At 41.7% G+C, this 16,961-nt stretch overlaps 1 protein-coding gene across 7 annotated transcripts in view; it reads right to left on the reverse strand.

Annotated features, from left to right (window-relative positions):
• The window catches only part of plekha7a (pleckstrin homology domain containing, family A member 7a), a 136,714-nt gene that overhangs the window by 55,825 nt on the left and 63,928 nt on the right, over nucleotides 1-16,961 (reverse strand). For all 7 annotated transcript variants that reach the window (XM_070972133.1, XM_070972138.1, XM_070972137.1 and 4 more), the window contains one exon: nucleotides 8,276-8,359. In XM_070972133.1, coding sequence (XP_070828234.1) covers nucleotides 8,276-8,359 — 84 coding nt within the window. The remainder of the gene's footprint in view (nucleotides 1-8,275; nucleotides 8,360-16,961) is intronic.

A 16,961-nucleotide genomic window follows, 5' to 3' on the forward strand; every position in this document is an offset into this window, starting at 1 on the left:
TACAAAGTAGAGCAGGAAATTAAAAAGTCTGGTCAGATTTCTTTATTACGCTTATTAATGAAGTCTGGATAGCACAAAACAGACATCAGGCAAACTCAAATTTCTTCTGACTGTCCAGGAAAATACAACCTTCAACTTCCTCTAGTTTGTGTGGTAGAAATTTCCAGCTTTTCCGAGCCTCAAGTTGATGACATGAAGACAGACAGACAGGCACGGTGCAAATAGACTTAGACACACTTCAGATGCAGACTGATACTGAGACCCAGACAGCAGCAACCAAGGAAGTTACTCCATCTCTCCTGCTGCCAAAATAACAGCTGATAAGGTACTCCTAGGAGCTGTAAAGTCCTGACACTTTAGCCACTTTAATCCATGATAACCCCTGGTGAGCAGGCCCGCTGACACCCGCCTCCATACACACACATACGCACCGTACCCTACCGCTAATAACGCTCTCAGATGGAGTTTCAACTCTGCTTTGATGGCCTCTGAGCTGATGCCTCCATCAAAGTTGTCGTTGACATCAAATGAAAAAAAGAAAAGAAAAAAGGAAGCCTGGCTGGTGCAGCCGGAGCTGGAGGTGACAGATATATATGTGAGCTCCAGTGAACTCCACAACTTGTGTGCCAGCATGTGGCGTAGACAGGGTGGCAGTAATCTAAAGGTTAGGCCTGCTCCAGCTGAGAGGCTCAGTGGCCAACAGTGAAAGGTATGAATTTGTGTGTGAGGGTATGAATGCGAAGCAGGGCGATGCTGAAAAAGAGCAGCTCCGCTGCGCAAAAACTCCATCCTTGGATGAAAATAAAAGTTTACAAAGGAGCTGTGGCCTCAGTGAAAACCTTTGAGCGCTCATGCAGGCTCACAGAAGCCTTAAATAGCAGCACAGTAGATGTGTGGATGGCGCCTGGGGCAGCAGCATCTTCTTCTCTGGCATTATTTGCAGTGGTACGATGGTGATTGGATAATTAGGGTTCACAGCTAGGTGGATATATATAATCCAGCCTCCTACATACATTAATGGTGATTACATGATCTTTGTTTTGAATGGTACATACTTACAATGAGAACTTACAACCAAACATGTAATCCATAATACTCATATTATCATTCCACTGTTATGACATGAGGATGACATGAGCATGAATGATTACTGCATCGGAAAGGGAAAAGAGGGATTTCTCTTTTTCTTTTGATGGTGGACAATTAAAATTATTAAACTAAGAACCCAAAAGCAATAACATACGCAAGGTCATTGTATTTAATGATTATTGGCAGTGATGTGGTGTGATTAAAAGTACAAGCCTCTAGCAACCCCACTCTTTAACTGAATAAAGTTATTTGGACCTTCAATGCTTAAAAATCCTCCTTCTGTTAAGTCAAATATTATGGATCAGCCTGTTTTTCAATAGTAATTCTTCTATATGCGGGGCCAGTCAAGACCAACAGTCCTATGAACAAGGCAGTGATCCATTCAAATTTAATCTGAAAATGAATAGTTTAAATGCCCTTGTTCACCTTCTTGCAGAGAGCACAGACTTGTGTGTCTGTGTGCCAATTGTAGTGCTAGAGTCAGACGTGATCAGCTTAGCTTAGCACAAAGATCGGAAGCAGAGGGAAACAGCTGGTCTGGCTGATTTCAACATCTACCTACAAGCTCTTATTAGCTAACAAATCTATCTCATTTGCTAAAACTGTAAACAATGAACAGAATGTAGAAAATCTGATGGAAATATGACATTTCTGTTGGTTTCATGTATTATAGTGAGGATGTTACATCAGATCTGTGTGGAGCGATGAGGACAAGTCTGCAGAAACAAGTTCTTCTTCTCTCAGAACGGAAACATTTGATCAGTCTTGTGGCGTTAAATACTTATTCAACAAAGGTGTTTCTCTCTCCTCCATTAAGCACTGTTTTTTGAAAAGGCAAAAAGCACCTAATTCTGCCATTTCCATCAACCTTTTCTAAAGAGACAAAAATACAGCTAGTTTAACATCTCCACTGTTTTAACCAAGGAAGTGTTACAGCATGTAACTAGTGACCCCTAAAGAGATTAAAGTGAGCTGTGGAGGTTTATCTTTGAACATTGGCGAGGTGATTTCTCCTGCTTCCAGTCTTTGTGCTAAGCTACGCTAACAGCGTTCTGGCTGCAGCTCCATATCGAACACACCAACACAAGAGTTGTATTGACTGATGTATTTTAACTCAGCTAACAATGCAATAAACTTAGCTTTCCATGTTCTCCACACTCTGGAAGTGCACTCTGAGACCATTTTATGTCTTCTCTTCAGCATCTTACATGGATGAAAGATAACCACACCACGGGAAACGATCTTAAGATATTGTTTAAAAATAAAACCAAGAGAACTTTATAAAAAGGCCTCAGCGCTGTTGTGGTGTTTACCCAAAAGTTTCAGTTAAAAAAGCAGGGATTTTTGATCCCAAGGCAGTTTGTTCAATATCTTTTTTAAATATCTGAATGTATATAAACAAAAAAAATGACAGGGCCCAATTAAATATAGAACAAGTACTGTATTTTCAGCCAATGGGCCGATAAATTCAGATTAATGATTTGTTTTGCAAGTGACCAGGGGATTAGTTAACAATCTTTATTTTCTTCGGGCCCTTTTATCATGAAGCTTCCTCAATATTCACATGTGTGTTCAACCGGTCTTCCAGATCCATAATGTATTACCCTTGAGGATGATCTTTACTGTGAAGTTGGTACTTCGATGCTGCTGATGGTACTGAGCTGTGCCTTGAATAATCACAGCGAAAAACATCCTCCAGTATATTACTGCAATATTACAATGAGGTGCAAAATAATGCAAATATTCTGCTTCTAAGAGCACATCCTCTATGAACCACTGCTTCCTTCTGTCCTTTGCAGACTTCACCATCTATTTTCATAACCACACATACACACACACCAATGACTGAAGTGCTCTGTGTGTGTGTTGCACTGACACATTATCACAGTGGCTTGGACAGGCCTGCTTCACACCCACGCAGCTGCTAATAAGACAGATCCATCTGAACATAGCATGGAAAAATGTAACCTGGTCCCTCCTTGACTAGAATAGAGTGATGGACTAAAACCAGGGAGAGAGGGAGGCATACAATAAGGGCAAAAGTGGATGAAAATTAATGAAAGCAAGAGAGGGGGTAGAGCGATGCACAGAGAAGAGAAGAGGAAGCTCAGCATCCAAGATGTAGACAGTCTGACGACACGGCGAGGTGTGTGTCTGTGGCCAGATGAGGGAGGGATACACTTCCTGCCCACATGTGAAAAATAATCTTCACTGAGAGACCTCCAATGCTAAAAATAAGAGATTTCACACTAGCAATGCTTCTCTGGCAGCCAGAAACAGCAGTCTGCCACAGAATTAAAAATGATTACATCCGAGCATCCATCATGTACCTTTCCAGAATTTTATCTGCATAATCCAACTGTTTTTAATCCATTTTCAAAGGTCTCGAGTCTGTTTTTGGTGTTTGTCTCTAACACTGGCTGCATCCATCTTCTTGAACACCTGAGTACCAAGTGAAAAGAACATTGAATTTAATTGAACTAATTTGAGATAATTGAAAATAATGCATTCAAAATTATTCAAGAAAGAAACCCACCTAAAAGAGAAATAAGAGAGATAAAGGTGTGAAAAGAGGGGTGAAGGAAAAACAGAAGAAGTCAGAAGGGAAAAGAAAGAAAGAAAGAAAGAAAGAAAGAAAGAAAGAAAGAAAGAAAGAAAGAAAGAAAGAAAGAAAGAAAGAAAGAAAGAAAGAAAGTAGCAGAGTGATTGAGTCGGACAGATGGAAAGAGAGAGAACAGGAAATGGAAAACAATGGGATGGTGACAGGAACGGAAAAATGAAAGAGAACATAGAAATGGAGACCGAGCAGTGGAGCTTCATTACATTTTAATGTGTTTCTTCATTATCTCTATTAACTTGTTCTTGACCGAATTAGTAACATTTGTACAGGAAGAACAGTAATTAACGTGTGAATGTGAGGTTGTCTGTCTCTATGTGTCAGGCCTGTGACTGACTGGTGACCTTTCCAGGGTTTAGCCCGCCTCTCGCAGCTGGGAGAGGCTCCGGCCCCTCAAAACCCTCTGAAGGACAAGCAGGTACAGCTAATGGATGGATGGAAAATGACAGTACAGGCATTTATTTAATCAAACAACATGAAATATATTTAAAATATTTATAATTAAGATGTGGAAAGAAAACTGAAAGCATAACTTTCAAAATGGAACCATCCATCCATCCTTTCTTCTATACCACGTATCCCTTTCAGGGTTGCGCGGGGGGGCTGGAGCCTATCCCAGCTGTCAACGGGCGAGAGGCGGGGTACACCCTGGACCGGTCGTCAGTCGATCGCAGGGCAACATATGCACAGACCAGCATTCACGCTCACACTCACACCTAGGGGCAATTTTAGAGTCACCAGTTAACCTAATGAGCATGTTTTTGGTCTGTGGGAGGAAGCCGGAGTGCCCGGAGAGAACCCACGCATGCACGGGAAGAACATGCAAACTTCACACAGAAAGGCCCGACCCAGGACAAAAGGGAACCTATAGTAGCTAAAAAAAACTATGTAAATAAATGTTCAAAAAGTGCTAAAACTCTGCTTCAAACGAGGTCAGAGTGTAGGAAATGTAAGTCAAAATGATTGAATTGCTTTTCACTAGAGTAGAAACACTTTCTTGGAGAGTGAGGAGCCTCTTCATTCGATGATGCTCTAAAGTCTCAGCAGCTATAAAACTTGAGAAAAACCTGAGAAGAAGAATTGAAAGAATTGAATCTTTTGCCAACAATGATGAGGCTTAACCTGCATCTCCTGTATGGTAGCTGAACACTATTAACTGTATGAACTGTACTATTTTTCTTTTGTTTCTGTTGAGTGGTGGAATCACACTATTTTATAACATGAGCAAACAAAGTGCAATGAAGCAACTCTAAAATCATCAGTATTGACTGTTGTGAACTAAATATCTAAAAATTAATCTGCATCTACATACTGAGAAACATGAAGCATAACTCATGAATGTGAATGATCAAGACTCAGTCACTGAATCTGTATTCAACACCACTCACTCGACTGAATGACGAGTTTTTTCAAAGGCATTTAAATTAGTCAAATCAGAAATGTAACTGCAGGGCAGGGTGCTTTAAATATCTGTTAGCTGAAGCTCTGGGGCTGACTGAAGGACATCAGGCCTTAAATTCAAAGCCAAAACGGTTGGCAGCACTGATCCCAGGTCCCTTACTGTAGCTCAAGGTGAAGAGCCCAGCTTCAGTCTCCCAGACAGGAGGTGAAATAAAAGTTGAAGCAGGAGAAAACCTCCTCTGGCTGTTCAGAGCTATTTTGTCATGTGCATTCGTGGACACATTTTAAAAGTCCTGCACACCCACACATAAGTTTTTAGGGTCACCAAACTCCATACACACAAAAAAACACAACGTTCTAAGTCATCCTACAGTCTGCGCACACCCATACAGGTCTAATCAGCCTAAACAAGTCAAAACAACTGTGCTAAGCTTTATTTATTCAGGAAGTCTCATTGACATCAATATCTATTATGCCTAACCCTATGCCTGAGAGCAAATTACATATAAACAAGATCACAGCAAGACAAGACAGCCACAGAAAACAATCATCACAAACACACAGACACTGATTAGAACAATTATTGCTTTATCATAATATCAGGAAGCAAAACTTGCTGAGAGGAATCAGTGCTTCTAACTTTAGGTTGTTCAGTAATTCATCCCAGGAGCATGCCGGATAGTTCTGGTCTTCACCAGCGGTACTGTGGTAAATGGCACCTAACGGTTTATAGTTTGCAGCATGAGCACACATGAGATCTCCTTTATGAATTCATTGTCCACACACAGAACAAAACACAAGGTTCCTTACTTAGATCCTTGTGGGACCCCTTTATCAAGATTTGGGGGCTTGATTTGACACCGAAGGCAAGAACACTGAGTTCTACCAACAAGATACGAGTTAAAAAGGTGAAAGCAAGTATTACTATCGACTTATCTAACAAAATGCTGTGATTGGTGGTATCAAAAGCCTTACAGATGGCAGTAAAATGCTGCTTCATAACAAGACTTATCAATCACAAGAGCAGTTCCAACAGTAATCCCTCCATGACCTAAAAAAATTATCAACAACATGCAGGTTTATGATCCAAAATCCGAGCACCAGAGAAAATACACCTTTGTGCTGCAGTTATTTTCGTAACACAGAAACATTTTCACGGCCTCCTGACCCTTCCATTCCCACCGCAATAATAAGTTGGATTTTTTGAATGTTTTCTGCTTTTACCAAATGTGTTTCTGCAAGCTGACATTCAAATTCAATTTCAGCTCCCAATGGTACATGCAGGTAGATGTGAAGAGCTGAAAGAAATGCAGAAGGGCTGCAGTCTGGTTCTAGACAGTAGACTACAGCATGAAAACAAATAAAACATGGGAACACTGGCAAACATATATCTGCATTTCAGTTATATTCCACCCGAACTGGTTTACAGAAAAGTGCCAGGAGCAAGATGTGGAGTTATTTGTCTTTTAAAGTCAAACCCTCACGAACAAATCAACCCCCTGTGCAAAAGTTCCTAAAAAGCTCTCTGAGTGAAGCAGCACATTGCTTCAGGTTCTTTCTTGTTTTTGTGGATTTTTCAATATTCAAGACACAGGAATTGTTTACAAAAATCCACCTGTCTATTGGACCTACATTGCAATTTGGGGCAGCAAAGAAAAGAGTGTCCCGTCTCTTGTAACTGAGACCTCAGAGAGTCTCTCTATTGTGGTGAAAGTCTGGTATCGGGTTTAGTCACTGACAGGAAATCTTTGGCTAAACAAAGCCCTCGGAGTGCTATACAAACTGTCTCCTAAACAGCCGCGAGTAAGCACTCTGACTTGTTTATTCCAGAGAGACCTGCACTCACCAGGTCTCTTAAAGTGATAAAGCATCATGGGCTGGCAAATGAAGGTAAACATCAGGGTGCTGGGAACAGTGAACTCATATTAGGTTGCACTGTGATATCTGGGTTTTTAAAGGATTAGGGACAAATAATGCACACAGCTGCTAACTGCACCTTCAGAATCATCTGAAATTACCTGATCAACATCTAATTATAGTATCACAACAATGTTTTCTTTTGCATTGCACTCACATTAAAACATTTGCTTAAAAATACAAATAGTCAACACTGTCCTCGACCTTCACAGACATGGATTGAACCCTCACATCTGGCATCGTGAACACAAAAACACCCTCCAATTGAGGTTTAAAGGAGCCATTTGCCCTTTTTTGGAAATATGCTTATTTGCTTTCTTGTCGAGAAATATCGACATCAATACTGCTCACGTGTATGTCCACTGAATATGAAGTTACAGCCTGCAGCCTGCCTTAGCTTAGCATAAAGGCTGGAAACTGCCTCTGTTTAAAGGTAAACAAATGTGACTATCAGCACGTCTGGAGTTGCTATGTTATACCTTATAAAAGTGTAAAACTGTCGAGGACTATGTCTTGACCCATAGGAGTCACCATGAGGTTTTTTTTTTATATAGAGATGGACAGAGCAAGGCTAGCTAGGTTTCCCTGTAGCCTCCTGTTTTATGCTACGCTAACTAGCCACTTGCTGAAGCCTCATACAAAAGTACATTGACTTGCATTTCCAACTCAAATGGCCCAAACAGGAAGTGAGAGCCACATTTTACTGACTCCTGCTGTAGCATCACTCGACAGCAGGGACACTCCAACAGCGCTGCACGTCCTTCACAAATCCAGCATCATTTTCTCTTTATACTTCTTTGTTTAAAAAGTAGGCCTGGTGAAATGAAAGGCCCACATCTTCATTTAAACCAACACTGAGCTTCTCTCGAAACCTGCTGTGTACACACCTGCTAAAGAAGCATAACCTGCTAAACTTGATAAAATGATTGAGATGGTAACTTTAAGGCATGGGTGAAATGTTTCCAAAGTCACTGTCAAATAGAAGGTCAGTCATAACTGTAAGAGCAGAGAAGGATTTTCTTTAAACTCCTTCGGGTTTGCCTCATTTTCAGTATCATTTCATCACTTTGAAAAAAGGGCTAAAACCTGTTCACAGCTTGGAATTCGACCCGTCGATGACACATATCAGCTGGACAAAGTCAATGTGGCATCAAATCATTTTTTTACTTTTTTTACTTTAACAGTTCAAAGTTTCTTTTTCACTGCTGGTATGGATGCAGCTGCAGAGAAGCAACAAACTCAATAACTCACTGTTCTTGCAGGATAAAGTCCAGGTTCTCTGGAGAAATCTGTCCGGTCACAGGATGGCGAAACGCCGTGGTCCTCTGGTTATGACTGAAGTGACAGAGGGAGGAGAGAGAGGAGACAAAATTAGCAACCTCGGCTGCAGTGTAAACACTGTGAGGGCATCACCCTGGATTTTCAGCCCCACTGTGTTCACAAGCACAGCGGACACGAGCCGATCATTCCCCACAGGAGTGGCGGGTTTAGAAGCTCTGTCCAACCTCCCCACCCAGATGGGCCTTTGTCCCTGACTTTCCCAGCCCCGTGTAGAATGTGAGGGGTGGCTGCAGGACCACCACACCCAACCCATCCTGTACAGCCTGTGTGGACCAAAATGTTGGGCTCAGCACAAAATGCTGGACAGTGCAAGCCTGGGCCTCCATCAGTTATAGACTCAGTCGAGCAGAGTGTAAAAGCAGTTGACAGGGTAAACAACACAGGGTGGTGCAGAGGGTCACAGTGTGTGTGTGTGTGTGTGTGTGTGTGTGTGTGTGTGTGTGTTGGGGGGGGGTGTTGTTATGCTTCCTTGCACTCGTCTGACACTTTCTGAGAATTGTGGTATTTTGGAAACCTTAATTCCAGTTAGTTTCTGAATATAATGGTGTTAAAACGGGTTGGCAACACTTTTGATAAATTGATCAGCAGAAAAACACAAAATGTCAGCTGCTTCTCCTCTATTGTCCATTACATATCTTCATCTTCGGATTGTGTACTGCTGTTTAAACAAAACAAATAATCTGAAGACATCGCCTCCTTCAAATTGTGACATTTTCCACTACTTTGACTCGTGAAAATACCCCATTAGTTTGGTCCTAAAACATAACATTAAGTAAATAAGTTTTGGTTTCTAAAATACACCACGTAAACTCGGAGCAATTCCCCTGCCAATTTAATAAAAATACACCCTTTAGATACACGTGCACGTCTATTCACATCCTCAAGGATTTTATATACAGGAACAACAAGTCCTCACAAACACCGAAGAATAACTTGAGTGGAGCAAACAAACTGCAGCAGAACTGCTTAGCAGTCACCAGCAGCAGCACAGCATTGATGAGAAACACTATGCGCACGCACGCACGCACGCACGCACGCACGCACGCACGCACGCACGCACGCACGCACGCACGCACGCACACACACACACACACACCAAACAAATCCCAAGTGTGTGAAGGTTCAGAAACCTTTCCCTTCTCCAACAACAATCAATACGTAGTAACACTGGTTTCCATTCGCGAGCAGCTCACTTTACTCCAGCTGTACGGATTCCTGCTTGATGTAGCGGAAGATCAAATCCTCCAGGACTACAAGGTTTCCCAGGAGACCCGGTGACATGGCAGCAGCAGGCTCCAAAACATGGACTTGCAATGCCGTTATTAGACCTTTTCAGCTCATACTGATGTCTGCCACAGTGTTCCCTCCTGTCAGTTGAGCTACTTCTACTACTGCACTGCTAGAATTACTATTACTAACAGTAACAGTGACAGTGACATGAACATAGTGTTTGTTATTTACAACCCTGATTCCAACGCTGTGTAAAAAGCAAATAAAAACGGAATGCAGTCATTTGCAAACAAACTGAGTTTAACGACAAGCTTTCTGAAGTGGTTCATGTTGTAGCAGAACCGGCCTTTAACTGACCCCTTCTTTCCCTCCTTTTCTGGTGATACTCAAGGGAAATGGAGGTGTAAACCCACCAACTGATTGAATTGTAGACCATCTGGTTTACCTATAATGCAATCTGATTTCGAAGAGAGAAAAGATGTCTGGACAAGAGACATCTCCTCCATGTTTTCTTTTCAGGGAAGCCAGGGACACATACACCTCAACATCAAAGGTGTCCTTCTCCTCACCTTCTCCTCACTATGTTTCTCATGGCAATGCTAATTCTCTCCTGATAGCCCCAAGAGTGATCAAGACAATAAAACCGCCTGGAGAGACAAACGCCAGGCTCCAGAGGAACATCCACAAACATCAGCAAATGCTGATGGGTCGTAAACCGGACATCCATTGAGGCAACTTGTGTATGCTTGTGTGATTTTCCTCAACACTCCAAGATAACCAGACTTTTATGTTAAACTTAACTTTTCATGTTTTCAACTTGCAGGACTCGGGGTACGCATAATATTGATGTTTTTCCCGTATCTCTGACCTGAAGTATGACCAAGTTTTGATTTTAACGGTTTTATAAAAGTTTGTATGAATTGTCACCACAAAACCATACTGCCATCCAGAGTTTCCTAACCGTCAGATTGAATATGCTTGACTTGGCACATTTATCGATAAGTAACTATAATCGTGCTAATCATTTTGACAAATATAATCTACCTCTCTTTATTCCTACCTTTATTTTTGTATTGGTTATTCATTGAGTTATTATACCTGTTGGGATAAAACTGTACCATGATTATCATTTAATGTTTTCACCCAACCATAGAAAGTGTCTAATGCATGCTGTGAACAATGTTGAAATGCCATTGAAAATTGGTCATTGAAATTATATGTGATTGACCATAGTGAGAAGCAGATGAGCCCCTCGTATGATTCTTTGATTAGTTCAGCTCCATGAGGCGAGATTACACCGCGCGTCACAAAGGGTCTCACGTGATTCGATGGCCTGCCTTTCGACACGCCCCGGAGCGACCTTTAAAAAACTGCGTGTAATGCGTAGATTTTTAGTTTTCTTAGTAGATTTTTGTTTTTTTGTTTTTTTGTTTTTGTTCCGTCTAAGTAGATTTTCAGTAGATTTTTGTTTTTGTTAGTTGTTTTTAGTTCTGTTCCTTTGTTTCTTTTCACGTCTAATTACTCTCAGCTGAGTTCTTTTCTTTGCTTTTGTCTTAAGTTTTGCACAGTCGTTTTGCTCCTTAAGTTTTCGTCTTCGAGCTACTCCAAGCCATTCCGGGTAGCGTAAATAATCTTCAGAAGACGTATTCTTATAATTTGCCGTAAACTTCAAAGTTAACTTCCTCTTTAGTCCAACGTTTTGTTTTGTTTTCATTAGTAAATTTAGGCAAGTAATACTAATTTTGTAGCCTTCTTCGACCGGCCATCGAAGAGACTCTTAATTTGTACTATCAGTCTAAAATAATCCGTCACGGACTCAACCGAACCAAACCCTGCGGCCAGCTGTTGATCCTTGGTCCGGTTCACAACCATCCGGAGCAGTCCATCATCTGTAACCGACCGCCGAACCAGTTCCAGAGACGCCCCGTTCCGCACCAGTTTGTCATCTTGGAGGTCTGGGCCTTCCACTAGACCACCAAGCTGATCGAGCCGCGGACGAACATCTGGAACGTCTTCGAGCCAGTTCGGAGCAGAGCACAACGGGACGCCAGCAACCAAGTAGGCACGCTAAGCGGGTTTGAATAAGAGTTGGTCCGTGAGGTTAAGATTAGGTCAATTCGTCCAAATTCTCTCCATTAATCGTCTTTCCCTTAACTCTGTGTTCGCGTCCCCATTATTCCTTTTAGACTGCCTCTCACTATCGCCAATTTATTTACCCTTGTGTTGCCATAAGTTTCTTGTGTGTTCTGTCATATCACCTCCCATCTTCTGTCTTATTATTCATGGTACATCACCCATTATCCACAATTCTGCTTAATAAATGATATTTTGATTTAAGTCCTGGTTAGACGGTGTCCTTTTGAGCTGAATATATACGATCCCTGTATCCAGAATTTACACTTCAGGTTATCAGACTGGTTTACTGTTAGTTCATTCGTTAGTATTTATCAGCGTTATAGCAGTTAATTTCTGCAGTCCTTCTTAGCTGAGGAAGGTGGTGCCCCGACATTTTATCAACGAATGCAACATCAAATTAAGGTAGTACACACTACAATGTGGTAATCTCCTTCATCCAATCATGCATTGACAAAGAGGTGAACTTCTCTCCATCCTCGAGCGACTGAGCCTTTCCAGGATGCCCCTTTCATACCCAATCATGATGCTATCACCTGTTATCAGTCAACCTGTTTACCTGTGGGATGATCCAAACAGGTGTCTTTGGAGCATTCCACATCTTTCCCACTCTTTAGTTGCTCCTGTCCTGTGAAGTTAATGAGGTAAAATATTAAATGTATTGGGTTTACCCAGCGTCCCAACATTTTTGGAATCGGGGCTCTGCTAACGGCATATTTTGCCTTGAGTTGAATTTACTGCTTGCTTCTATCTCGTTTTGGGTTTCAGTAAATGTCAGTGAGGAGCAGAGGGAGCTGACATGGGGGTAATGGACACACCAGCCAATCAAGCTCCATTAGGCTCCATTAACGTTCAACCATTGTTAACCAATATGTAGTTTTTTTAAGAAGCAGTCTCCATGAGGCCAGAAGAGGACCTGCAGCTCAACACATCTGCACTGGATCCAGTTCCAGTCATGATGGTTTTCTGCATGTGTATGAATATCAATATCACCAATCAGAAAAAAACACAGCAACATTAGCACACAAGGCTGAACTTAACCCAACATGAACTATCTCTCGGCATTCAAAGGAGTGATTTACAAACTATGCAGTGACTGTACTGGTTGTATTCATTTTTGTTTCTGCTGTAGCTTGGAGGAGTTTGGTCTTTTTCCCACTGCGGGCGGCATAATGTCAACATCCTCCACTGCTGCAGGCTATGTGTTCGTCTGTCAGGAAAAAAAAGAATGGTAAAAGTGAAGCATAATGCAAAGAATTTATAGTTTTCATAAGTCCTGACAAATCACCCAGAGGGGGCTCTGCTCACATTTACACATGAACGTTTGACAGCTCGCCATAAAAAAAAAGTCTCTACAAGGAAATGCAAAAAAGCGTGTTGAGGAGCATGAAGAACCTCAGCTCCCAATCCACAAGGGAGGAGAGCAGTGCCGCAAAGGAGCCGGCGTTAGTCATGCTGCCAGTCCTCCAGGACAAAAACACCCAGTGCTCCAGATAGCAGGAATGCTCATGGCGATCCGCTCATGGTCTCAACATGAAGAGCAGCCCTGCAGCCCAGTCCAAGGCACTCCAAGAATTAATAATTGTCTGAATCAGATGGAATTCTAATCGATCAGTCGCATCATGAAAAGGAAAACAGATTGTCGTGACGGAACTCTAAGCCATGAGTTATGACTGAGACACTCTGCTTGCAGAACTGCAACAAATTCAACACGAATGCTAAACAGCAGCCGCAGAGTCAGTGCTGTTTCTACTGATAAACAGCTACCTGGGTCAGTGCAGGCGGTGTCATGTGTTGTGTTATGGTTACAAATCTGGAGGAAGTAGCTGCAATCTTTTAAAAATAAACCACTGAAGCAAAACTGTAAATACTGTAATAAAAAAAACATCCCACCATTTATTTTCTACCATTGCTGTCATGACTTTTTTATTCTTTCAAAAACAGCTTAATTATCAAAATAAAACTTAAATTTAAAACTTAAAATAACCAGAACACAGCCTGTCTATCTACACTATTTGGCTATGGCAGCACATTTTTTAAATTATACACTTTAAAAGTCATGAATATGTATGGAAGACATCTTTGCTGGATTGTGTAAGAGGATTACATGAAAAAATTTGAATTACATTGACAGCAAATGTTACATAAATGAGGACTTAGATTACATTAGTAAGAAATTCTGCTAACAGGATTAATATACCATTAAGATCATTATTACATTAATGGTTAATTGTGTTAATGAGGCACTTTTACATCGCTCCAGAGGACAGCGACATGAGGCTCAAACGCTCCAACACCTTTGTCTGAATAAATGTTACACAAAACGCTGTGACGTGAGACAACAGATGAACACATGACACACAAGAGTTAAGAAATGATCGTTATGCGGTGACGACAGCCATAAGAACATCTGTCGTTCACACAAATGTGTAAGAAGTGATTGATGCATGCAGAATTCATAGCAGTCTTATGAAATGAAATGCAATACGTTAAACCCATTAACTGTGATCTCTTTGCCAGACTATTAAATGATGAAAAGGTATTTATGGCTGCTGAGGACACAGCCGCCTTAAAACCCTCTCAGTGAGCCTGGCAGTAAATTCGGATATTGATCGCGCACATTCAAACAAAGGCTTGTTTATTTCAATGCTGATACGTGAAGCACTTCTACCGGGAAGCAGATAATCCATGTCTGATTGCTCGCAGAATATGAATGGGAACAGCGTGTCAGTGTCCTGAGAGGTTGTTTATCAGCGACTGTGATTTCATTCTGCAGCGAGCTTCAAAATAGTACAAGATATAATAGACCTGATAGTGTCATCTCAGAAGAGCTGAGGAAACGATGACCTGGGCCATAAAGGAAAAAACGTTGAAAAAAGCACTAAAAGCTTTATATAGCACCCTTTTAACAATGCCCTTTAACACTGATAACAAACGACACCTGTTCACAATGAGCCTCACATCTCTCAGTCCATTTGCCATTCGGTGTGTTTTGTGTACTTTCCTTACTCTCACAGCTTCAGTTGAGTTGGATAACATAAATCTGTTAGTGTCTATAATATAAATGGCAAAAGTCATATTGAAAGAGCAAGAAGCTTCTACCTGGAGTGACTATTTTGCACTAAGAAAATCTGCAGAAGAAGCGAGACCGGGAGCAATAGATCAGAAATGAAACCAGACACAGGACGTGCAATAAAAAGCTGCTTTCACCGTACTGCTGATGCTGTTGTGTTTATGTGAGACTGTTTGTTAAAGTTAATTAGTGATTAGCTTAAGTAGAATTGGATGAGGCGGGTAATAGGTGTATGCAGCATTTTAGCATCTTTCAGCTTATTGTTCTGGATCAGTGTCGATTTTCAGCGAAATAAGCTCTGACGTGTCAACAACGTTGTCAGGTTGTGATTTCAGCTCGCTGTGGATTATGCTTCCAAGTGGCCAAAAAAAGATTAATGCAGCAACAGCATCCTGTCACATAGAAACATGGAATACAGTGATGTTACTACAGCAGGCAACATGAACAGCTGATGGTAAGGAAAGGTAGTGTTTCAGAGGGCTGGGCTGGGCTGACGATCCGCCGACCGATGATTTTCTCTTTAATGATCAACTGTGAAACTCATATACAAACACAGATTCATAGAAGTGATCAGAAAACAAGTGCTCGTATGGTATATTATCTCATTTTACAGGGTGAAAGCTCTGAGCAGAGGCAGAAATAAAGTGTGAATGAACTCACAAACAACACAAATATGGTCCATGTGGGTCAGACGAGAACATACGTGCTCGAAGGCTTTGAATTCAAAGCGTCCGCTCAGCCCTTCACTGTCATTATTTTACTGTAGCTCACTGTGGCTCAGAGGTAAGTGCACCTGAAATACAGCATCAGCTAAAAGCACACAGAGCGGCTATAAAAATGTATTCCACTCATCCAAATACTGCCTGTTGTTCCGCAAACTTTAATCTTCAAGGACAACCGAGGCACTACTCTACCTCCCCCTGCAAGCTCTCCAGGCATGAGAGACTTGCGTAACTACCATATCATTAAAAGCGCTACCTCTCAAAAAAGCCCAAAGCCCGCTGATTAAAATAGTCCACTTGATGCTGACACTATGCATGCAGCTTTCCATGGAAGGTGTGCTGTTTACCTGCACCATGACAGAGATGACTCCAGAATATGGATTGGCTGAGTCACAGGAGGCGAATTACCATAAGTTTTTACTGTTGGTGGCAGAATCACTAACGTGCACACAAGGATTCACAGGAAACAGAGCAACACGTAAACCAACTTGACTGTTCTTTTACCTCAATGATACCAATCTCCCTCTCTACAGCTGTGCCAGGGCTGCAAATGCTAAACGCCACATTTCCTACTGCAGCTACTTCACATTAAAAGCAGTCAACTGACAAAGACACAAGCAGCGTTTTATTGTCGAGCAATCACAGGAAGTGGAATGTGCTTGACACCGAGGTTGGCATTGGCTGCGATCATTCAGCAAAAATGTGTGTACAAAGCAAGACATTGCAATTTTCTGCACTGCTTGACTGCAGACACAGAAGGCAGTAATATCTCTGCAAAGTAACTCTCTCCCATTTCTGTGCTCTGGTGTGGAAAAATACTCGCTACCCACGTGAGGTATGAGAACAGATGATAATGGCAAAATGAGAAAACAATTACTGGCAGAATTGTATATTAAAACAACAAGTTTGTTTGGCGGCACTGTAAATAGAAACACCAGCTGCTCCTCTGCAGTATTGACAAGTAGCTGCTCAAAGAACCCGGAACCTGCGGTATAAAACCACACCTGCTGTTACCACTACTGACCACAGGTGGCGCAAAATCAATTAGAACATTTGAAGTTGTCCAAAGACAAGCGGCCGTGCAAGAACTTAAGGAGAATTTTCATTTTCCAACCCTAACCCAACATAACCATAAGGGGGATAAGTGTTGGTAATCAAACTAGTATTTGGTTTCAAAATGTGTGAATTAGTTTCTCCTTCAAAACATCTGAAAGAGAGAATTGCATGCAGAAGGTGGATGATGGGTCACATTGGTTCATTGAAGGCTGAATCACAGCCATGATCATGTCTCACCTCCAGTTACTCACAAGCAGCGTGCCAAGAAACAGCGTGTAAACTAAATGTGATTTACATGGAAGATTTCCCCACAGCACTTCCACGCAGGGACCCATCAGTCCCAGCCTGCGTGTGCACAGACCGTCATTCATAAAGAGAAGGC

Source organism: Chaetodon trifascialis, chromosome 10 (genome assembly GCF_039877785.1).
Source record: "Chaetodon trifascialis isolate fChaTrf1 chromosome 10, fChaTrf1.hap1, whole genome shotgun sequence".
Classification (NCBI taxonomy): Eukaryota; Metazoa; Chordata; class Actinopteri; order Chaetodontiformes; family Chaetodontidae; genus Chaetodon; species Chaetodon trifascialis.